Source organism: Melospiza melodia, chromosome 1 (assembly GCF_035770615.1).
Source record: "Melospiza melodia melodia isolate bMelMel2 chromosome 1, bMelMel2.pri, whole genome shotgun sequence".
In the NCBI taxonomy this organism is placed as follows: domain Eukaryota; kingdom Metazoa; phylum Chordata; class Aves; order Passeriformes; family Passerellidae; genus Melospiza; species Melospiza melodia.
This window is the reverse complement of record NC_086194.1, coordinates 108,515,272-108,538,817: the sequence shown is the minus strand read 5'-3', so window position 1 is coordinate 108,538,817 and position 23,546 is coordinate 108,515,272. Positions and strand designations below refer to the sequence as shown.

The 23,546-nt window shown below is 40.9% G+C and overlaps 1 protein-coding gene across 5 annotated transcripts in view; it reads left to right on the top strand.

Annotated features, from left to right (window-relative positions):
* PTPN3 (protein tyrosine phosphatase non-receptor type 3) overlaps window positions 1–23,546 on the top strand; it is a 157,735-nt gene that overhangs the window by 35,182 nt on the left and 99,007 nt on the right. For 3 of the 5 annotated variants that reach the window (XM_063163815.1, XM_063163804.1, XM_063163793.1), the window contains exon 1: window positions 19,377–19,393. The exons of the other annotated variants lie outside the window; for them this stretch is intronic. In XM_063163815.1, coding sequence (XP_063019885.1) covers window positions 19,387–19,393 — 7 coding nt within the window. In that variant the 5' untranslated portion in view covers window positions 19,377–19,386. Of the gene's footprint in view, window positions 1–19,376; window positions 19,394–23,546 lie in introns of those variants that run through there. 5 annotated transcript variants of the gene reach the window in all.

Below are 23,546 nucleotides of genomic sequence, written 5' to 3'. Positions count from 1 at the left end.
AGACAATTTACTGTCTAACTGCTGGGAACATTCTCTGGCTGTGTGTATTCACACTCCCAGTCTGTATTCATTTAAAGTGGTGTTTTGTGGTAATGAGAACATACTCTAAGCCACTTAGGATTTTATTTTTTTAGAGTTCACAATTGGTTTATGTTTTTAAATGCCTTGTGAACTTGAGATAAGGACAGTGGTTAGAACTGTAGTGTCTCTGGAAGTGGAGAGAAGTTTATTCGGTGCTTGCATATGCAGATCTACCTATAAGGCAGAGTAACCACAGCTCAGATTGCCAAATATTTTTCTTATAGAGATTCTGCTTTTGTTGCAACTGTGTCAGAATGTAATTATTTAGGATGAAGTTTCACATCATGAGTTTCTACCTCTGGCTGAACTGATCATAATTTTGCCTTCTCAAGAAGAATTAAGATAAGGAATTGCTAATATAAAACAATCATACAAACTCCCTAATTGTAACCAATTTTTGAGAAGCTTTAGCATGTTCATGATTCTGACAGCAAGGAGTCTTTTGTTGACAAGAAGTAACTCCTCCTAAATTTGGCTGATTAATTTCTGAAAATCTGTGTGTGGGGATATTTTATGGAATCATAGAAGAGTTTGGGTTGGAAAGGACCTTAAAGATCTGGTTCCAACCATCCTGCCATGGGCAGGGACACCTTCCACTAGACCAGGTGGCTCAGAGAACACTGACAGCTTTTTACAGTTGCACACTTTTCCTCAAATCACTACTGGCTAACCTAACTGCAGAATTTATCTATATTAAAAGTAAAAAAGTAACACTACTCACAGGTTTTTTCCTCATCTGGTTTTAACCTGATCCCTGGCTAGGGAGCTGCTCAAACTGCCCTCAGAGATGTTTGTTACTGTGACACTTCTGGGTGATGCTGAGGAAGTTAGTTACTCCAGCTGGACTTCTTTCCTCTGATCAGTAATTGAGTTTTGAGGGTTTTTTTTGTGTTTGTTTTTTTTTTTTTTTTTTTCCTGAGTAAAATGACCAGAGGTTCAGATTGTGATTTCTTTTTATTTAAAGAAGTGCTCAGAGATATGGATAAACACATTCAGAAATTTAGTTGAAAAACTGTGTCTTAGATGTCTTCAGTTGGGTACTCAAGAGTATGAAAACAGACATCCAGTCTGTAGGGATTAACATGTCCAGTGAATGGAAGATGTTCCTGCAAAAAGAGAGTTTGTTTGTGTAATTACAGATAATAACCATGCCTCAGCCACAAAAGGTGAAAATAACAGACACAACTTTTATCCTGTTGTTTTTATGGGGTTTGTTTGTCTGGGTTTTTTTCTGAGAGGAGTAGTGGTTTTTCTTTTTAACTTGAGGTTGTTATTCTCATGGAATTAGTATCTTGTCCACATTTTTGATTGTGTGATGGGAAAACAAATTACACTAAATTAATTAATATTTATGTAAATTAGCACAATTTTAACAAGTAGGTGATGAGTAGAGGATTCAGAAGTGTTTGCTATAAGCTGATACCACATTTTGAGGGACAAATCATCTCTTGGTGAGAGACACTGCTTCTATGGTATCCTGTGTGTGGCAATCCTAGGTAATAAATTACTTTTTCTCTTCCATGGTCTTAATAATATAGGATTCTCTACCTTTCCATAAAGTCAAGGAATTTGGGAAAGTGCTTTCCAAGAACAGAATTTTTGAGCTGAAAGTAATTGTGTACAATAGAATCTGTAGTCTGTTCCAATTAAATCTACAACTCCCAATCAAAAGTGGGGGTTGCTCTTCTTCACTGGCATGACTGGTAGCACCTGATGAAATAACTAGTAGTTTTTACTTAGGGGAAGACTGGGATTACATATTTCCTTCAAGGCTCAGCAGTAGAATTTCTGATGCTTGTAATGAAAGAGTTTTCTGCTGCACAGATTTGGACCTGAGTCCAGGAACTGCAGCACTAAATCAAAAGTCTGATGGACTCGTATTTCATCTCTAAAGTCATCAGGTCCTGACTGTGATTAATTGGAATGGATAGGCTCTCATGCCTCTGAATTGATGCTCCTACAGAATTACATGGGACTATGTGAAGGGCAAGATGCAGTAACCTTCAACATGGGGAGCAGCAGCATGGCCCTTGGTGGTGTGTTCACTTTGTGTATTTGTTATGTAGCACCGTTTTCATGCACTCTCTCTGAAAGAAAAGATGATGACTATTGCTTGCAAAGTACTTTGGAAAATGCTGAGTATCAGTTCAAAGAATATTTAACTTCCTTCCATGGAACACAAAGCATTATATGGGTCTAATTCTCATTTATTGAGTAGGAGAGGTTCTGGTGGAAACACAGTGACCTAATGGGCTGATTTGGGAAGGCAATGCCAATGTTTTTTAACACTCTTATTTTTCCAGAGTTAAATAAGCTCACACTCTGGAGTAATGTTATAGAATTAACAAATGAACTAATTCTCATTCTGAATCTCAGAAACAGTTAAATAGAATGAAGTCTCAATATTGCATTAAGGTTTAAATGCATGGAACATTAAGTTTGTGTACCTTTAATAAATGACAGGAGATTAGATTATTAGATGGTTTCCTCAAACATTTGGGAAAGAACACTTTTCAGGGTAGATATTAGTGAACACGAGCATAAGACGGAACCATTCAGAGAAGGCTGTAGGAAATCTGCAAAATCCTATGAATCAGCTGTGCTGAGTAGCAGTGAGCGTTGTACCTGGTGGGAAAATCTGTGACACAGCTATGCTCCTCCCAGTACTCAAATTCAGATAGGCAGTACTGTGTAGACATGCTCAAACTGGCTCCTGTTCTTCTGCCTTCACCCGAGCTGCTGCCTTCATGTCACTTTCCCCAAACTAGCCAAGAACGTGGCATCCCAAGAAATGGTTCTCTAGAAGGGCAGTACAGATAAGAAGATGGCAAGAGCTAAGTTGCATTTCGGAATACCCCATCTCTGCAGCAGACATATCTGTACTGCATACTGCAGCATAGAGGTCCCTGAACTAAGCTTGGAAAGGCAATATGGAATTTGAAACAATACAGCCATGTCAAAGAATTGTCTGATAGACTTTTCTTGGGCTTGTCTCCGGGAGCTTTTTCTGGACGCGGATGTCTTGCATGGAGCTTCTGGTTCATTGGCTCACTCTCTCCCTGCTCCCACCCCTGCATTTGAGTTAACAGAGAGGGCTGAAGGCAGGGACCAAAACAGATCAGGAGAGCATCATAACACTTTCACACAGTTTTGGAGGGTTTTTCTGAATACTTTAGGCAGACGGCTTCATTTATCTTATGTACATTCGCATTAGCAGAAGGGCACAAGGACCAAGCACCAGGAAATTCCTTTAAAACTGGAGAAAGCATGCCACGGGATTGCTCGGCCATTGAGGTCCTCAGCTTCAGTTAATTAGCGCTGCAGGAAGACTCAGCTAATTAGCACGGGTGTAGAGTTGCCCTGACCCAGTTGCTCCGCTCGTAGGACCTGAGCTGATCCCTCGGCACGGCGCTGCAGAGCGCGGTGCCCGGCGGGCAGCAGGGCCGCGGGGGAAGCGGGAGGCACCGCGCGCATCCCGAGCCTTGGCCAGCCTCGCCGGCGGCCAGACCTGCTCTCCTCCCGTGCGGGGAGGCCATGGGGCAGGCTGTGCCACCAGCTGCGGGCTCTGGGGACACTTCACTCTGCGGACACTTCGCACCTCCTGTGACGGCCCCGTTGTTCCCCAGGCCATGGCACGAGGCACAGCCGGTTCCGCGTCCCCTGGCAGGGTCCGACAGCCGGCCGTGTGGTACGAGCTCGTGTCAGCCTCTGGAGCCGGCCACCAGCGCTCCTCGTGCCGCACTGCCAGCGGGCACAGCCCAGCAGGAGCTGTGGGCACGGCGGGACCCGGGAGGGACCGCGGCCGTGCGGGAGCAGGTGGCGGCGGGGCAGTCCCCGCCAGCCCTGCTGTGGGGCGGGAAGGGAGGCGAGAGAACAGCCCCGGCCCAGCCGTCCGCGGTGACACCGCTCCGGTTCCCCCTGAGGGAAGGGCGGAAAGCCCCGAAGGGCTCCGAGCGGAGCCGAGGCAGAGAGCAGCGGCGGGACGGGCGGGGGCCGGGGCCGGGCGTGGGCCTGGGCCGCTCCCTCCGCTAGGGGGCGGGCGCGGGCGGCGGGCGCTCCTCAGCGCCCCGCCCCGCCCGGCCGCGCCCCGCCCGGCCAGCCCAGGCGCAGGAGCCGGAGCCGGCGGCGGGATCGGGATCGGCTCCGTGGTGCCGCGCTCCGCACCTGCTCTCCTCGGTCCGCACGGTGGCGGCGGCCGCGACGGCCGTGACGGCCTTCTGCGCCCCCTGGGGCAGCGGGGCGGCGGCGGCGGCGCGGAGCGGCGCGGCAGGTACAGGGCAGGGCGGCGGGAGCGGCGCGGGGCGCGGGGAAAGTTGGCGCCGCCGGGGCGCCTCCGGGAGGCGGGGGCGGCGGTGCCGCCGGGGCCGCCCCCGCACCTCCCTCCTCCTCCTCCTCCCGCACCTCGGCGGCGCGGCGGAGTGCCCGGGCGGGCGGCTGGCTTGGCTGTCCGCCGGCCCCGCGGGGGCGAGCGCTGCTCCCGGCGGCTGGCGCGGGGGAGAGCGAGCGGGAAGGTGCGCGGCTGTGCCGGGCTGGGTGTCAGCCCGTCGCCCGCCGAGCCGAGTCGAGCCGTGCCCTCGGGGGGCGGCGCTGCTCCGCTCCGCGCTGTCCCTCCGTTTTCTGTTCCGCTCCGCGCCTTGTGTGCTTCGCGCCGGGCACGGGGGAGGGCGCGGGGAAGGTCCCGTCCCGTCCCCGGGCTCCCCTGCGCTCGCCTTTGCTGCCTGTTAATATAGGGCGAGTTTGGCTCCTTCTCTATTCCCGACTTTTCCCCCCAAATCGTTGGCAGAGCACCGGACTTGTGAATATTGTCGAGCCCCGAGTGCCTCGGGCGTGTTCAGAAGACAGGGGAGCGCTGCGGGCGCAGAGCGGCCCTGGCCCTGCCCCATGGGTCTGCCGGGGCATCAGAGCCCCAAAGCCCGGAGATGCAGCACCACAGACTAGTTAGCAGCAGCTCCCCCGCCACGAGGGCTGCCGGGGCTCCACAGCGGATATTTTCAGCGTTTTGGGTGCTGACTTGCCCTGTAGAGATGCAAAAATATCCAGTATATCTGTAATATATTTAAGATATATATAATATGTTCATATATGTCAAGTGTGACAACTATTTGCCTCACTCGTGTTATGGAACAGATGCAACAGTGGTAAAATAGGATGCCTCTTTTAATATAAAATTCTCATTCATCTTGCAGCACTTCTTGTTTCCTCTCTTGAATGAACTTATCTGAACTAATTAGTCAGTCTCTCCTTCTGTTGCTCCTTGCTTTCCTCTCTTTCAAAGATGCAATTGGGATTTTTTCTCTGCTGCGATGGTCGCTTCCCTTGTGGCACTCTTCAGCCTGTCACAAATTGCTACTGCCATAATAACTATGTAACAAAGCAGAACAAGTTAGTTCTTAAATGCTATTAAATATTGGTATTGCTACTCTGTTATGCACAAACTGTCTTTATAGTAGAAATGCATATATTACTGAAGTATTAATTTTGCACAGTGTTGCATTGAAGGATTATTTATGTGAATGTAGATGTGTAGGATACTTACTTAGCTTTGGAGGGCAGTTGTATTTTCACTTTTTTTTAAACTAAATTTTTCTGAAACTAGTTGTACAAGAAGCAAGTTGTCCCTATTGCCTGAGTGGGTTTGATCATAAGGGAAAGAGTCAGCAATCAGAGCTGTGGGGAAGAAGAGTCTCCTCGGTTACCATCTCTAGAAAGGCTTGCTCACCAGTGCAATACAAATGCTAAATTTTTATGATGGTGAAGTTCTCTGGCACTGTCCTGTGGCAAAAGTGTCTTGATAGGTTGGGGACAAATACCTAATACATTTTTGTTTTCTAGTTCATAAGAAAAAAATGTAATACTCCACATAGTTCTTAAGTACACTTAACATAACAGCTCATTTGAAGGACCAACTTGTGATGATAAGAATAATTTTGTTTCATTAAACACTCTCATATTGCTAGCAGTGGATTCCTGGAAGAACTCTTAACACTTGTCATCTCTCTCTCTGACTTAATAAGCATTTCTAATGTTCCCATATCAACTTTTTGCATCTTCTAAGACCGGGACAGTTCATTATTTTAGGACATAAATTTGAGTAATATCACAGTGACATGTTGTACTTTACAGTACTTAACTCTTTACCTTCATGCTTCCAAAATACTTTCAGTACAAAGTAAGATGCTGATAAAGCTATAGTTAAGTGATATGCTATTAAATTGCAAAGCTCCATGGCTGCTTCTCAATTCATCATTTTGTATTATTGGTGTAATATGCTTAAAGCAGTAGACAGAAGCAACAAAAAAGTAGTAACAAAAAAGCCAGTGGTAGTATCATCATCTTCTTGAATATGTTCATGGCTTACCAGGTGGTAAACCATCTTTTCATCCATTCCAGGAGTCTAAAATATCAGCTGATTTCTAAAGATCTTGGGTGGACTGTTTTTTTAGCAGTCAGTATTATAGCAGAGACAGTTGTGCATAGTTTTCTAAGCTGTGACCTACTTTTTACACTGATGGGTAAATGATAGCTTTACATAGACCCTGGAGGAGTAACCTTACATAGGTACAACACCAGAAGTCTTGTGCACAGAAGTCATTAATGTTAGATTCTCTAAAGTGGACTAAATATCAGTACAGTGAGCAGTTCTTCTGTTGTGTCACTTCATTCACAAGTATATATTTGCCATGCTGGCATCTATACATAGGGTATTTGTTCATTAAAACTCAACCAGTTAAAAGTAAAATGTAGTTTAGTGGTGATGAGGACTACAGTTACCAGTCTCATTGTTTTAAATGTGGTAAATATTCGTTGTAAATTTTATGGAAACCTTGTTGTGTGGGTTTGGTTTTAGTTGTTGGGGGTTCTTTTGTTTGTTTGTTTTTTGACTGAGAAGCACATTCCCTAATCTTCATAAAACTATGAACTTGAGAACTGATATCTGTCAGAGGCAACACTGTGCTCATCTACTGGAAAGTTCACTCAGGAAAATCAGAGAGCAACATTTTTCAGCTGTTTTCTCAAAAAAGTATATTAAGCAAAAAATATTTATTTTGCTTCCCACTTGTATTTGTTGGTGTTTGTAGCATGGGTTTCCCTTCTGGCTACCTGTGTGTAGCAGCGCAGTGTACATTTTGTTCCATGGTGTTGAGTGCATGATGTTAGTCAGCAGGGGAGGTTTGGCACAACACTGATGAGAAGCCATAGCTCTGGCACTTTAGCCCCTGATGGAAGCATCCCATACCTTGGACTGGAGCATGGGATGGTTCACTTGAATCAGTCAAGTAACTCTGAACTGGGGTCATCTCTTAAGAGAGAGACAGAGTTTAGGCAACTTAATCCAGCAAAGGGAAGTGTCGGTGTTAACTGGAAATGCTCTGCCTGCAGTTTTGTCTTGGAGTTGGATGCTTTTCATGATCTGTAGTGTTTTCCTCTTCTCAAAGCCTAGAAGTCAGAAGGTGTATGTGGGCTTTCTTCATGACAAGTGGGAATTTATGGGAGGTAAATTATTCTTCTGTCAAGGTGTTTACTAAGGAGAAAGAGCAGGCACACAAGCCTGGAGTGGAGTAACAGATGTGCTGCAAGTTTCATCCTGACATACCTTGAGATAATTGATTCTAATCTGCCCATACCCTATGATACCATTGCCTTCAGTCAGCATGCACTGAACCTCACTGAGTAGTTCTAATTTCTATTATTAGCATTGTAATATGAAACTCAGTCACGTGCTCACTATGGGACTTTGGGTTCCTTCTCTTTCTTCTTTTCATACCCTGGCATTCATGAAATGCTACAAAATCAGATACTATAGAAAACATTGTCTGATAGCTTGCTTTATAAAGCTTTTTTTTGGCCTTAATTTTTCTTCCTATTGTCTTACTGCATTCACAATCTTGAAGAGCCTTCTCCCGGCAGAAAACACTGATACTTCATACATAATTTGATTGCTTGGGTTGTGCTGAGATCTGGTCCATGCTGAAGTTTGGTCATGTCTGTCTGCTAGATTTTGGTTTAGATTTCCAAACATTACACATGAGTAATGGTAACAAAGGGTTCCTATCTTCTGGGTCAAGAGGAATCAAGAGAGACTTGAAAACTTTGTAGGTTCTTGGTGCACTGCTGTACTGTTGCTCACCTGGTGAGTCTCACATGCTCTTGGCTTACAAGTTAGAGATGTCCCAAAATATGGGCTCTAGACATACATTTGGAATACAGATTATCCATCTGGTACTCCTCAGGAAGATGTGAGGTATTTTTTAATCAGTTTCCAGAAAAAAGTTGAAAAAGATACAAGCAGAACTTTATCTGCCTCTTCACCAGGGGTTTCTCCGGCTTTCTGTCACACTTCTGTGGTTCAAGAGCCTCACATTATCTTACTATCCCTTCTTAGCATGTGTCTCCTTCCAATAACAATACATCTCCTTTTAAGAAATGCAGTTCTTCTGTCCAAGAACTGTCATCACTGATTTAACAGGAGAGCATATCACTGCATAAGGGATGTGGTGGCTCTCTGCAGGCTCTGGGTCCCTAAGTCTGAGCAAGCACATTATCCTAATGGCCTCTATTTGAAATGAAAATCATTAGGAGTGGTCTTGTCTGATGTATCTCTCTGACTAAGTTCCCTCTGTTAAACTTCTGCAAATGTCTCTTCAATATGAAGATTACAGAACATTAGACAGGTAATGCAGTTTTACAAATAAAACAGAAATCCCAGAAGCAGTGTGCATGCTATGAGCATATGTTAATCTGTCATATTGTCTGTAATTTCATCAGTTCCCTCTCTTGGCAAGTTTGGGTTTGATACAAGAACAGCAACATATGTTAGGGGGGGAGAGAGTGTCCTAAGCTTTGAATTATGACTAAAAACTCTCCTGAGGAAACTGTGGTTTTCAGAATTTGGAGCTGAGAGCAACTCTTCAAGATAAGTGATCTCAATCCCTTTTTTGGCAGGAGGAGTGTTAGGCTTTCTAAAAGCTGTTTTGCCAAAAATGAAATTGTTCTTTTCCGTGCATCACAAAGTTGAAACACAGCCAAGCTAATAAGTTGCATGCTTGTTTGTATTGACCAATTCAGTGAGTATGTTTCAAGAGGCAAGGTAGTAACCCTTATCTATCACCACCTACTCTATCATCTTTGTCAACAGCCAGCTTTTATCTTACTAATTCAAGCTGGTGGCTGGTGCACTCTGAAATTGGTTAGGTAATTGCTCTCAATCAATACTGTGTTACTAAGGTAGTAACTTACCAACCACAGGTTCAGTCACTAGTTTTGTTTTTGGAACTCTCCCACTAATGTTAATTGGTGTGCTCATAGAAATTCATTAAAAGTGAAGCAAAAGTAAATCTTCAATTCAAACCCTCAATTCAAATGTGTGGTATCTTAGTGAGAAGTAAAGTTTTACAAGGAGTTCAAGAGAGTTTTAATAATTCAAGGTGAAAATAAAATCAGTTTTTAAGTTCTCTGCAAGGAGAAGAAAACTGGGTGTACAGAAAGTGATTCCAACTCTTTGTTCTTCTATTGCAATGTATTATAAAAATAATTGTGTACTCTTTCTTTCAGTTCACATAACTGTTCGAACAAGATAAAATATTTAATTTATGATGTTAAGGTGGACAGTACAAAATATGCTTCACTTCAATATTTTCTGAAGAAGAAGTAATGCTAAAATTTGTGTGAAATCATAAAATGCTTCAGCCTTTGTATCTGGCAAATACAGTTGCAGTGTTTTGGAGGTAGCTGTAATTTTGGTGATTCTGACAGGTGCCAGTAGTGCTAACCAAGGCTTGTGCCTCAACAATATGGTTTAAAGGTCAAATTAAATGTGCACGTGCACAAAGTAAAGCTACCTTTTAAGGTTTTGTGTAGTAAGATGCAAAAAGCCTCTTTTCAAGTAATTTATTATTTATTCTGATCCAGGCTTTTTTCTTCTCTTAGCCTGAGCAAGACTTTAAAAATAGTTTTAGAGAAGGAGCAACTGAAATCAACAGTGAAGTATTTCACTACTAAGTCAAACGCTGTTTTATTTGCACTTTGAAGTATGAAAGTAGTTATGATTTGATATCTTGTTCATTGATTTCCTGCTATCCTCTCCCTCCACCCCCAGAGAGATTTTAATCTGGTGTGTGCAGTGTTATGGAAAGCCAGCAGTTCATAACAGCAAGCTGTGATGAGTAACCATGGCTATTTCCCTAGCAAGTTATGTGATACAGTTACGCTCTCTGGAATGACGCATTTTTATGAATCAAAGCTGGGAGCCTGAGCTGTGACTGGAATACATGTGGGATTTCCTACTGTAGTGTTGTTCTTGCCTTGTTTGCCTGCAGCTCTGTGACCATGGATCCTCTTGTTCAACATGGGCTGTTCCCCAGGGATTGGCCCAAGTGTGTAGAGGTCTGATCTCCGCAGCTTCACTCACTTTTGGTGGTTTTTTCTGGTAAACTTAAGGTTTTTATTCCATGTATGAACAGTAGTATTCTGTTTCTACAACTGTGTCAGTCTAAATGCTTTTCATAATTTTTGTGATTTGGTTTTTTTTTTTTTTTTTTGCATATTCTTACATAGATGGGGAGGGACTGTGCTTCTGGAACTATAATGGTGTAGACAGAGGCACAGCTTTTGATTGAGGCAGATGTGAATGTGTACCTGGAGTTCAGGACATGCAAGTATTAAATTTTTTTTGCCATGGTTTCAATGCTAGTGGTTTGGAAGAAAGTATCTTCTTGACTGTGTTGTTGATATTCTAGCTAGCACACTAAGAGCCTGTAGTTACAGCAGATTGTACTTTGGTCAAGTTGAAGGTCAGCTAGCACATGTTAAAGTACAGCTTGCCTTATCTTTACATTGTTCTTTCAGAATATGTGAGTCCATGTTTACTGTAGGAAAGAAAGGCGTCTTTGAACAACCCAGTGAGCACAAGCTGTCCTTATTGGGTTTCAGAGGTTGTTGTAGGATTAGATCATTTCTAGTTTTTGCACATGCTTCTAGCCATATATATCTATATATCTATATCTGTATATCAGTAAAGATGTATTAAAGCACTTTGGAAACATGTTTAAAAACATTTGTCTAATATCCTGGCCAACAGGGTGCATAAAGTTCATAGTTATGGTATAGTTCAAGCTTTTATGATGTCCTTGGCTTCTTATTTTTGTGTTCAGTGTGTCAGTGGATTGTGTTGATTATCAAAAGACTTTAAGGAGATAAAATTATTGCACTCTGATAGTTTCTTCTTTCACATAGAATTGCCTGGATTACTGCTATTTGATTAATGTTTACACCCTTTCATATGCCTAACTCAATTTTTAGTCTTTATTCTCTCCATTTGTGAATCAGTGCAGTTGTTTATTAGAACAATCCTTCTATTAATAATAGTGTAAACTAAACCTGGTTGCCATTTTAGTATCTGTTCTGCCCATTGCCACTTCCATCTATGACATTTTTAGATGCCTAAAAAAGATGTCACAATTTTCACTTGATGGTGGTAACTCATTGTCGAGCTTGACTTTGGGTAGAGCATAAGCCTCTCTAAAAATTGTCTTTTGCATTATTCTGTTAATAATTAGTTTGAAAAGAGATTATGTCTTTTGATAATATTTTTACAGAAAGACCTTATTGTTTTAATGATCATAAACCTTTCTATCTTCACAGCATGATTTTGTAAATATAGTTTATTTAGTATGATGCCTGAAAAGGTTGCTAAGAATTTAGCTAAGCATGAGTACTTAGTTAAAAAACTTAAGTTTTCCATGTATTTAGTAAAACAGTTTTAAAAATGCAGTAGTAGAACAAGACTGCTTGGAGAGGTGTGCAGCATTTGATTGCTGTACCATAGAAGGTTGCAAACCAGTGATAAAAATCCAATACTAGTTTATAACCTAGAGTTGTGGAGAACAGTTTGGGGTGGAATCAGTGCTTTCTGGTTTACTCCAAAAGTATAAGCAATTTGAGGTATCACTGAGAAAATTCAGATGTGCAAATATTAGGGAACTCCTAATTTGTCAAAATGCTTGTGATACTATACTTTGTGTATATAAAATTACCAGGTTTTAGTAAGACTGCACATAGGTGTAGAGTTTTACATTTGCAGCCACAATGGAGGTTTTTCCTTCTTGCTTTCAGATTTGTTCAATGTTAGCAACAGTTTTTCTTTGAAGTAGTTGCCAGAAAATTTAATAAGTGAAGGAAATTTTTGTGAGACCACACCATTCAGGGAGCACTAGAAATCAAGAAACCAAAAATCCCTAACATATTTTAGAACCCCCCAGAATACTCTTGTAGTAAAGCAGCTGTCCTATTGTAGCTTTCTATTAATTAAGTTCAATTTTTTTGAAGTTTATTCTCCAGCTTTGGTTACTGTGCTTCCTATTCATATTGTAAATGCACATCTGGAGAAAAGGTGCCTATCTTAAGGAAGCTGGTGATTTGGCACTTGGCAGCTGATAAGGCTCCAGGATTAAGGGAAGCACAGTGGCTCTTGGTAACTAGGAAGTGATTCAGTGTTTGATAGTGGGAAAAGCTGAGGGTTGTGTGTTTTGTGGTTTTTGGAGTTTTTTTGTCTTATACCTGTTTTGAACAGATAGTGCTTTATTATTTTTCAGATAAATATTTAATCTTTCAATTCATTCATGTGATACTTGGTGCTTTTGACCAGAGGTGCCAAATAACTGATGTATCATGTTAAGTGTCCTATTGCTGTTCAATTACAGAGCCTGAACTGGCCAACAGCATTCTGCATATATCAGGTAGTATCTCCCTGGAATGAATTGGGAACATCATACCTTTTTTGGAGCAGATTGCATGGGGTTGCAGCCCACAGTTAGTTCTCCTTGCCACTATGAACAGAAGAATTACACGGTTGTTTAAAATTATGCAGTTGCTTAAAATCAGTGCTAAACTGGTAAACCCTGTTTATTATATGTTAATATTATATTTGCTTTAGATCCTGATATTTGCTTTAGATCCTGATATTGGCTTTAGATCCTGAGATAGCAGGACATTTGATTTTACTGTGTGTCATTCATCTAACTATACTTGATTTCTAACTAAATTTATGTGATTTGTGAGCTGTCAGAGGTCTTGTGGTAATCAAACAGTAATGCAGTGGAATATGATGTTGGGCATATTCAGAATTAGCAAAATTTTCTTCACCAAGTGAATTAGCAAGCTTTGAAACAGGCTGTCCAGGGAAGTGGTGGAGTCACCATCCCTGGGGATATTTAAAAGGCATGTAGATGTGGCACTTAGGGAAATGGATGAGTGGTGTCAGTGCTAGGCTAATGGCTGGACTTGATGATCCTAGAGATCTTTTCCAGCCTAAATGATTGTATGATTCTGGTGAAGGTAATGGATCACTCAAATAATTTCTTCTTATTTGCATTGACTTCTTGGTTCTGAAAACACAATATAAATAATGTTTCTTCAAAACAACCCTCCATCTTCTTGGAGCAAAAGGATTGCAGAGGAGTTGTGGTTGTTTTATACAGGAAACCAGCCTTTCTCATGATGTGTTACCCATTTTCTTTTCTTTAGCTTATAAAGGAGGATTCTAACTCTTTATTAAAAGAAGTTTTGAAGGATAATATGCTCTGAAAACAGAATTTTCAGATATTAATTAATATCGTCTTAAAACCAAGCCTCTAGAATCTGTAATATTGTGTCTAAAGTTAGCTCTGTCACCAAGTACTCTAAAGAGCAAGTGATTTTGTTACTATTGTCAGATACAGCCTTGGTTACTTGTTAACCAGCGTGTGCTACGTTGGACTGACTTGGAGTAGTGTTGTGTTGTGTACTATGGTCATCCTTATTTAGTTTTGCTCTTTTTTTGCTGATTACCCAGGAAGTATAAAAAAACTGGCTTAAAATTTCCCTTTTGGGTGTCAAAGTAATCTGCCAAAGACAATTACAAGCTGTGTTAACTGGGTATCAAGGAAATAAATCTTCATGTTGCTTAGTCTTGCAAATGTCCAGCACTGCATCTTTATTATCACCTCATTTACCAAAGGCAAAAGTAGATTTTTTTTTGGCCTATGTTTGTCCCTCTGCCTTCTGTCCCTCAGACATTTATGAACACATTAGTGTAACCACCAAACATGGTCTGTCTCCTCCATTGCTTATCATCATTGAATCATTGAATGGTTTGGGTTGGAAGGGACCTTAAAGGTCATCAAGTTCCAACCTCTGTGTTGTGTGCAGGGACGCCTTTCACTGGAACAGGTTGCCCAAATCCCCATCCAACCTGGCCTTGAACACTTTTATAGATGAGGCATCCACTGCCTCATCACCCCCACAGGAAGGAATTTTGTCCTAATACCTAACATGAATCTACTCTCTCCTAGTCTGAAGGCATTCCCCCTTGTCCTGCCACTACGTTCATGTAAAAGACTCCCTCTCTTTTTGTAGTCCCCCTTTAGGGACTAGAAGGCATAGTTTATTTAATTAAGTAAAATTATTTCTAATGTGAAGGTACTATGCTTATTCTTACAACTTTTTTTACAGAAGTAGACAGGAGGCCTAATGTTGTGGAAGCTCTGAAGAAAGTGTTGCTGTAGGTGTCACCTCAGTTGTGTAGATGGTCACAGCACTGCAGGAGTCCTGTGTCTGTCAGTGGTCCTCAGCTGCCACGTGCCAGCATTGAGAGCTGTGAAATGGCCTCTCTTGCTTAGAGACTGCTCACAGCATTCCTTGAAGCATGTTTGCTTTTCTTTTCTGGCAGTGTGGAGAAAAACTGGCTTTACAACCATCTGCATGTTATAGGCAAAGTTGAACTTTTAACATGGGTAATAAAAAAGCCTGTTTTACTGGATTGATTAGAGGCACCTTCAAGGCAATCAGCAAATGTGCCTCTTGCCAACAGATAAGGTTAGACAGCATGAGGAGCCTGGCTTTATTGATGTCCTTTTCCATTCATAGGGATCCCTTTTGGCAGTTGATGTGTGACAAGTAAATGAGGTACAGGTTTGTGTTTCTTCATACACTTAACTCTCATGTGCTGTCAGGTGACCTCAAGCAAGATTGGGTCAAATAAACACTCCACTCCTGAGTTTTGCCGTTTAAAAAGCATGCTGGTTGTCCATCCCTGCACCTGTAATGCTCGATCCTCTTAGTTTCAACACATTTTATATGTATAATGTCTTACAGACCTCAAGCTGTGAACTACATCAAGAGCTTACTGCCTGCCCTAGGGCTGTGAAAGGCTCTGCAGATGTCTGTGTTGCTCTGCCCACAGGGCAGAGAGTGAGCAGCTGCTTGATTTATGTTCAGTCACTACCTGCACGGGTGCTCTCTGCATCCTCTGTCTGATGGCTGGGCAGGACTGGCAGTATGGAGCAATGTGTGGGACTTGCAAAGGCCTGGGATCTGGGAGAAGAGGGGAAGGGCTCAGGCTTGGGGAGCTGGCACCTTGGAACCCTAAGAGATGAGAGCATTCATAGCTGCATGCTCAGAGGCATCTGGGAATGCCTATATGACCCTCTTAGGATAGTGGATTGTGCCAGAGGTACTCACCAAAAGGGATCACTGATATATTATCAAGTTATTTAGTAATAATTATAGGACTTGATCAATTACATCTATTATAAATCTCTAGTTACTTAAATATTCTGCAGACAATAAATTCTATTATTCTGCCTTATTTGCAGGGTGCTTATGTTTACTGTTTTCTTCATTTTTGGTGTTTTTTTTTTAATTAGATGCCTGTATATAAGGGGGAAAAATATTTGCTTTGAGAACTATATAACTCTGAGAATAGATTATGTAGAGAAGTACTGAAATCTTCCTTGCTGGAAGTATTCAAGGTTTGACGATGGGACCTTGGAAAATCTATTTTAAAGCCCTACTTTCAAGAATAGTTAGATCAGATGATCTCCAGAGGTCCCTTTCAATCTAGATTTTTCTATGATTCTGTGATCTAGGTCATGTATAGCCATGTTTTTCCAAGATATTTGTGGTAGTATAATGGAAATTACATTAATCATGTTAAAATAAAGGATATTTATTATTATATATACATTATATATAATGTAATATAATGTAATATATATAATTATATAATCTATAATATATTATCTATTATATATAATTATATAATATTAATGATAGTATATAATAATATTAATATTTTATATATATATTGTATACATTAATCTTGTTAAAATAAAGGAAAATGTGAGAAATCAGTCTGCCAATGCAATACCGTTGCCAGTATGCAATGATAAACTTACTAAAAGAATTTTCATTGTTGTTCTATATTAGAGAAATAGGTATAATGGTGATAGGTATTTTTACTTATATGAGAACTGAAAGAGCTCTTAGAGAGGTTGCATCCTGTAAGGAGTTTGCTTGACACACACCATGCTGCTTGAGTAGTGTTTAACAACCTAGTTTCAAACCTAATCAGAAAGCGTTTGACTAATAGTAACAAATACTTTCTACCCCCCTTTGTTATTGGTTTTATGTAAATGATGAATGCCTGAATGAAGGTTTTATGGCTGATGGCATGTTGTCTATGTATATGTATATATATGAAAATAACATATATATTGATATGTTTGTTGCAGAACAAATTGAACATGTTAAGACAAGCTTATAAATGGTGGAGCTATATTTGTTTCAAAACACTTTGAAGTAAACATATCCTGTTTGTGGTTGGTTTCTGGACATTTTTGTTGGTGGATTTCTTTTTTTAATTTTTCTGTCTGTTTTTCAAATTGGCCAGATGTAGTGGTTGGCCTTCTTGGGGTCTTTTTGGTTTTGTCCCAGCCATTCATTGTAGAAATTGTTACAAAGTCAATGTAATCTATTGACATTCCCTGTATGACATTTCAAATTAGCCTTTCAAGTTTTGCCAAGGTAATTCTGCTGTCTGCTGGTTCAGGAAATAGTCCTGAGGTCTGTGGAGATGTCTGTGCATATACTATGTAAAATTTGTACGGGAGACCTAAAAATTTAGACCTGGCATTCAGAGTGGAACTTAAGGATCTCTTACTGGAGATAGCAAAATCCTGTAAGCTACTTCATGGGAAAGTATACTTAAATATTCAAAACCTTTTATGTTAACCTGTGACTGATTTGCATGTAAAATTAGGTGCAGGGACTACTTGGTTTAGTTATGATTTCGTTTGAGTATATTTAGCAAGTTTTAAATGCTGTTTCCAGTGCTTAACTTTGCAATAGAAGAGGAGTACATATATGTACAGATATACTTAACAAGCCTGTTTTATAATGACTCATCAGGTTCTTTTTAAACTTTTTTATTTTTTTTCATTAGCTAGTAAAATTATTTCAAGCAGGGAGAAAAACAGTTACAAGGTCAGAATTTCTCAAAATGAAAACTTTGTATTTTTTTTACCTGGTGTTGCTAATGATTTATTCTTTTCTTTGTTGCTTGTTTAAATTATTTGATATCTTATTTTCTTCGCATTTAGATCAGCGCTACTTTTGTTGTTTTCCTGGCACCTAACCACTTTAGGACCTGCTCTTGAAGCGGACAGAAAGGTGTTTGCATTGTGCTTGCTTTTCAGAAGAGATGCTTGATGTAGAAGTTTTTATTCTTTCGTGACTCCTTAGCATAATTGCAGCCATCACAGACCATGTTCGAATAGCGCTGCTCCAGGCTCTGGTGCGCTGTCACCTTTCTCTGGATAGCTAGATTTAAAATTAACTACTGTTTGCACAATTAAAAATATTATAATTTAGGTGACAGGGCAGGGAAGGGGGGAGAAGATGTTTAAACAGATTAGTCCTAGAACAGAGGGGTTGGTGGTTTTGAACGCCTGCTGTCAGCCTGTGCCCACTGTGCCGGGGCAGGGGCTTTCCCTGGAGTTTGTTCCAGGCGAGAGCAGGTGCTGCATTGGCTCTGGGAACAGCCCCATCTCCGGGCGGGCTCTGGGAGCCTCCTGCCCAGCCCTGGTTAATGAGTAGCTTGGATCTCCGTGTTCCCAGCGTGGGGCTGCTTAATGGTGTCACTGCAGCAGGGTGTGCTGGGCTGGGCACCTGCAGCCACGCTTTTGGGGGCGGCAGTGGGCCCAGCACAGCCAGGCTTCTCTTCCAAGCTCAGTTTGCAAGCCTCTTTTGGAGGTTTGCAAGGCTGAAAACCAGAGGAAAGTAGCCATCTAAATCTGCATTTTTGAATTTTTTAATCCTTTCTTTACTGCATTTGTAATGGCAGTTGTATTACTGAATTTTGCAGGTTTGATAACACTTTGTAGTAGCTGAACTTCTAAATTTATGAAAAGTTCTACAGCCTCCTAAGGTTTTCTTTTTACTTCAACTACCCTGATATTCTGCTCTTTTTGCTCTCCAAGTTTGATTAATTGATCAAAATAATCTTGGTTTTTTTCTGAAGCAAATTGCAGTATAAATCCTCTAATTCCACCTACATGAGTAAGAATGTACATTTCTTTTTTACAAGCTTAGTACACTACAGTGCTTGTCTAATTTTGTACATCTTTGATAATGTTGCCAGTTTTTCCTTTCATGATTTAATATTGGCCATTGAGCAAAAGGTTCTTAGAGATAAGAAGGTGATAGTTTGCTGAACTGTTGCATACTGAAAGCTCGAGGTAGAAGAAAATAATTAGTGCAGTCTGTGGTGATGGTTGTAGTAATACCACCAGAAAGAGTTGTCATCCTTGTTCTTCTGAGGTTTTTATTTCCCTCTCCTTCTGGAGATATTAATAAGGTGGACCTGAGGAGTTGGTCTTGAAGCATTAAACGTGAATGATGGCAAAATATTTGTGGCAGATCAAACCTTTATCTGTAAAACAAGATGTTAAGACCTGTGTTTAAGTGTAGTAGTGCATGTCTGTCACAGAAGTTAAGGTGTGTATGTGGTCACTGTTAGCTGTCTGTACACGAATAATTTGAGTCATGATGGAGAAAAAGGTGACAAATTCAGTAGTAAGAGAATGTCAGATAGTTGAATGGGATGAATCTGACTTCTCACCCAACGGTGCAGATAACATTTCTTGAGACTGGCTGGGACTAAAATGGGGTGCTTTCAAGGAAGCACTTCAGACTCAGCATGAAATCATGCTATCTAGCGTTTATGAAGGGAAACCCACAAAAGATACTGAAACTTCAATGGACATTTTAAAAACCAAGCAACCATGACCTCCCAAAAAAACCCCAAACCAAAAAAATGCCCCAAACACCATATTTTATTTCACAATAATCAATGGTTTAACCTCTCTCCCCCTTTTTTTTTTTAAGAGTGGTAGTAGGAATTTGGACAAATTCTTAATACTTTTTTTTTCTTTTTTTTTGCCTGGCACTGATCTAGTTCTTCAGGAGCAAACTTCATTCATTTTTTTAAAGATGCCAGGTAATTCCCCTTCACTGTCTTATCTAATTTCTTCTTCTTCCAACCTCTGCATGGTTGTTATACCTGTGTTACCATTTGCTTTGTTCCATCCCATTATGCTTTTATTCATCCAGCACTTGCTTTTATGTCTGGTCTTCTGCTTATTCTACTTGAAACCCGCTATATTCTTCAGAGCCTGCACTAGTTCCTGATTCAATTAGTCTTATCAGTCCTGATTTATTTTTATGTTTGAGCTCATCTGATATAATGCTTTTGAAATATATGGAAAAGGGAGCTCTTTCTTCATGAATATGATAAGAAATAAAGCAGGAGGCATTCCCTTCTTGATTTTTCCTCAAGGTTTTGAAGTGCTTCCCAGCCAGAGCTCTGCTATGAAGATCTCTTAGAGCCCCCTTCCTAACATGCTGCTGTGATTCACTTTGGCTGCTTTGTGTTTACTGGTTCAGGGTAGGCAGCCAGCTTGTAATTGCAATCAGTCCCCAGCAAAACTGTTCTACCAACTATTCTTTCTAGTCTTGCAAATTGCCTTTACTTTGATAGAATTTCTGTTCTTGTCATATGCTTCAAGAGGGTGGCTCTGTGCTGCTGCATGAATTTAACCCGGTGGAAGGTTACATACCTTGCAAGTTTTGGCTAGATCTAGCAGTTAATTTGCAGTGCATGCTGAAGCTGAATCCCCACCCCATTTTTGCAAGGGGCAAACTTGCTTGGGTGAAATACTAGGTTTTATTCATAGTAGGAAAGTGTATGTGGCATAGGTCAGAATTTGTACTTTAATTCCAAAGATCATGTAGCAGTTGAGAGCATTTGGCATGAGTAAATATTGATGTCACATTCAGAAAGCTCTCATGGGCAAGCAGACCACTTACTTGGTCATGACAAGGTACATTTTGCACTAGGAAGGCAATTAAGATAAAATAAACAAAGCTGAGTATTTTTATTTAGGTGTAATTTAGGGTAGGCAATCTGGAGTAGGGGTCATTACCTTTGTTACTGATTACAGCATAAGCTTAAATATTAGAGATCTATGTAAAGGTTTAGCTAATAGCTTTCAAAATCAAGTTGCTAATCTGTTTTATTCAGTTGCTAAGGTAAAATAAGCTTGATGACATTGAAGAGCCCATTTCAAATTAATTTCTCCATTAAAGGTTTCATGATGATCAGCTATTTCCAGGAAAAAAAGGCTGGTTTGTCATTGATTTGCTGTACTGCTCATTTCTGGTCAATTGACTAGTCTTAAGCAAAACTAGAAATACAGTACTGTGTTTTCAAGTAGTCCTTGTTTTGATGCCTTTCCTATAAAATGTACTTCTGGTGAATTGCTGGGTCATGAACAAACACAAGGGCAAAAAACCATTAGTAGTTGTGGACTTCTGTCCTGTTTCTCATTCCAGCTATTCTGTGATCATGGCTCTAACCTGATGAGATGCTGCAGCCAAACCCCTCTACCTCTCCCAGCCCTTCCACATTAGGTTTTGAGGAATTTGCCTGTGGGGAGGCATTGCCCATTACCTCTGCATTGTAAAAGAGCTGAGCAGTGAGGAAACTGGGAGAGATACCGGATCTCAGGACTGTAAGCAGAGCTCTCCTTTTTTTGCTCCTGTTTCAGTATAAACCAGCAATGCTGGCCTAGTGCCTGCATTCCTCTGTAATCGGTTGCCACAGCATGCTAAGATTGCTTTGTGGGAAGTAGATAAATATTCTACCTGCCAGCCAGGAATACAAAAACTGAAATAGAAAGGCTTGGGGCATGTCAGATCTACTTGGCAAAATTTGGTGAGTTTGTTTGAAAATGCTTGGCATTGTATTGTGCACTGAATGATTTGGAACTTAAAAACCAAACTAGGCTCTGAATTATAAACTCTGAAAAATAGCAGCAGTTGATAGGTAGGGATGCATTCTCAAAAATGAGATGGTTTAAATCTCTAAATTATGTGATCTTGGCTCTGCATGGGAGTTTTAACAAGGCTGAAGAGACTTGCATTACTTCAGATGGCAACAGGAGGCTTTTTTATAAATGCCCATTTGCTGTACAGCTATGTTAAAAATGAACAAAAAGGATCTAAGTGGCCTGAATTACTTGTGCCAGTGTTATATGTCAGTAGAAGAATTGGAGAAGAAACAACAAAACACCAAAAACCCTAAAACAGCCCCCCTTCCCTGTTTCCCAACAAAACCAAAGCAGTACTTCACCCAAAAGCAAGCAGTTCTTTACCAGACTCCTTTACAAAATCACACTCTAATCCATTCAGTTGTACTCCCCCAAACTCCAGTTTGGATTGCATGGCTCATGCTCACTCTGCTTTGGTGGCCTCATGGCAGAAGGCTTAGGGGATATTTGTCTAAAAGCTGTCCCAATATACTCACTCCAGCCTGTGATGGTGGAGGAATGCTCTGCCTTCCCTGGTCTAGGGAGGTATCTGTGCTGCCAAGGACATGGCTGTCCAGCCTGAGCTTGGCACCAAAACCTTGTCGAATCCTGACTGGGAAGTTGCTTTTTGGCTCTTTGGGGCCTGAAGTTATGTGTTGAAAGGAAGAAAATGACCAAGAGATAGCTGGCACTGGATTTGCAGTGGAGGGAAGATGCAGGAGCATCTCTTTTAGGTGAGTGCTTTTTGGAGCAGTCTCCTTCTAGTGTGGTGCACCATGGTCACAGGGTGTATGTTAATCTTGTAGGGTGGTCAAAAAATTGTCTAACAGGGATGTAAAGATGTAAATGTTTGGATTTTGCTGGTTTGAAACATACACTGTTTAAATACTTATGGAAAAGCAGAAAGCACAAATTGTTTGCAAGCTAGGATGTGTTTTGTAGTATGTTTACTTTATCTTTTCTTCACTGTGTGGAGGAATTACTTTCTTCTTTTAAAGTAAGGATGTCGAAGCACATGCAGGAATTGGAAGAATGTCTATCCAGTTTGGATGGCATTGTTGTTTTTTTTTGTTTGCCTATTCTCTTTGTGCAGGAGGAGGAGGACTTGTACAAAAGCTGCAGAGCTGCTGTCAGTGCTCCTGCAGGTCCTGGAGAACAGTTTGATCTTATTGATACAAATTCTTGTGATACTAGATGTTTTGAAGTCTGTGAAAAAACCTGAAAAGGGAAGAGATAGTGTGCTTTCATAAGCTTAAAATACGAATACTTCTATTAGTCATAAATGCGGGAGGAAGATGAGATGAAGAGAGGAAAGAATGGCAGTAAGCTGTTCATCTCTGGCGAGTGCTTACAAAATGCAGATGTTCCTAGACTGGCTTTCCACAGTGTGTGTTTGCTTTTTCTTCTTGACTTACAAATCAAATATAATGGGTTGGGTTGGGTTGGGTTGGGTTGGGTTGGGTTGGGTTGGGAGGGGCCCTAAAGATCACCTAGTTCCAGACCCCTACCGTGAGCAGGAATACCTTCCAGGTTGCTAGACCAGGTTGCTCAAAGCTCAGTGCTGCCTGGTCTTGAACACTTCCAGGGGTGAGGCATCCACAGCTTCTGTGGGCAACCCATCCTAGTGCCTCACCATCCTCATAGTGAAGATTTTCTGCCTAATACCTAAACTGAATTTCTCTTCTTTTAGCCTAAGTCATTACCCCCTTTCCTATCACTAGATGCCCATATAAAAAGTTGTAAATTTTCTGGAGGTGTTCTTCTCTCTTAGTCCCCTCACAGGGCAAGTAAACTTCTTACGTGAACAACTTCAGTTTTGTTTATCTGAATATGTAAAAACAAGACGTTATGATCAAAGTATCAGGAGGTGTTTTAATTTTATCATGTTGTTTAGGTTTTGATTCCAAGATGCAAGACTTCTGCAGCACGTTTTCAAATTCTTTCCCAATAATCATGAAGTAGAACTTTGTGTAATTCCTTCAACTAGTTTTGTGAGACTTGAGGATCTCCTGAACTCATCATTTTGAACAGTGCTGGAGTATAAAGTGCATTATAGAATTATAGTCTTTAAAAGAAATACTTTTTTCTCTCCATACAGCTTGAAGTTCTCCTTCATAGCATAACTTTCAATTTCCAGATTGCTATTGTGTCCTTCCTTTTTCTTTTAAAGGAAGAATTGCTGTCATTTGATTATTCTACCATTTAATCTTTTTCAATAGTATTCTGTGGTTAACTGCAGATTGCCTGTGCTGTGTTCCAAATCCCTTTGGAGACCTTTTGAAG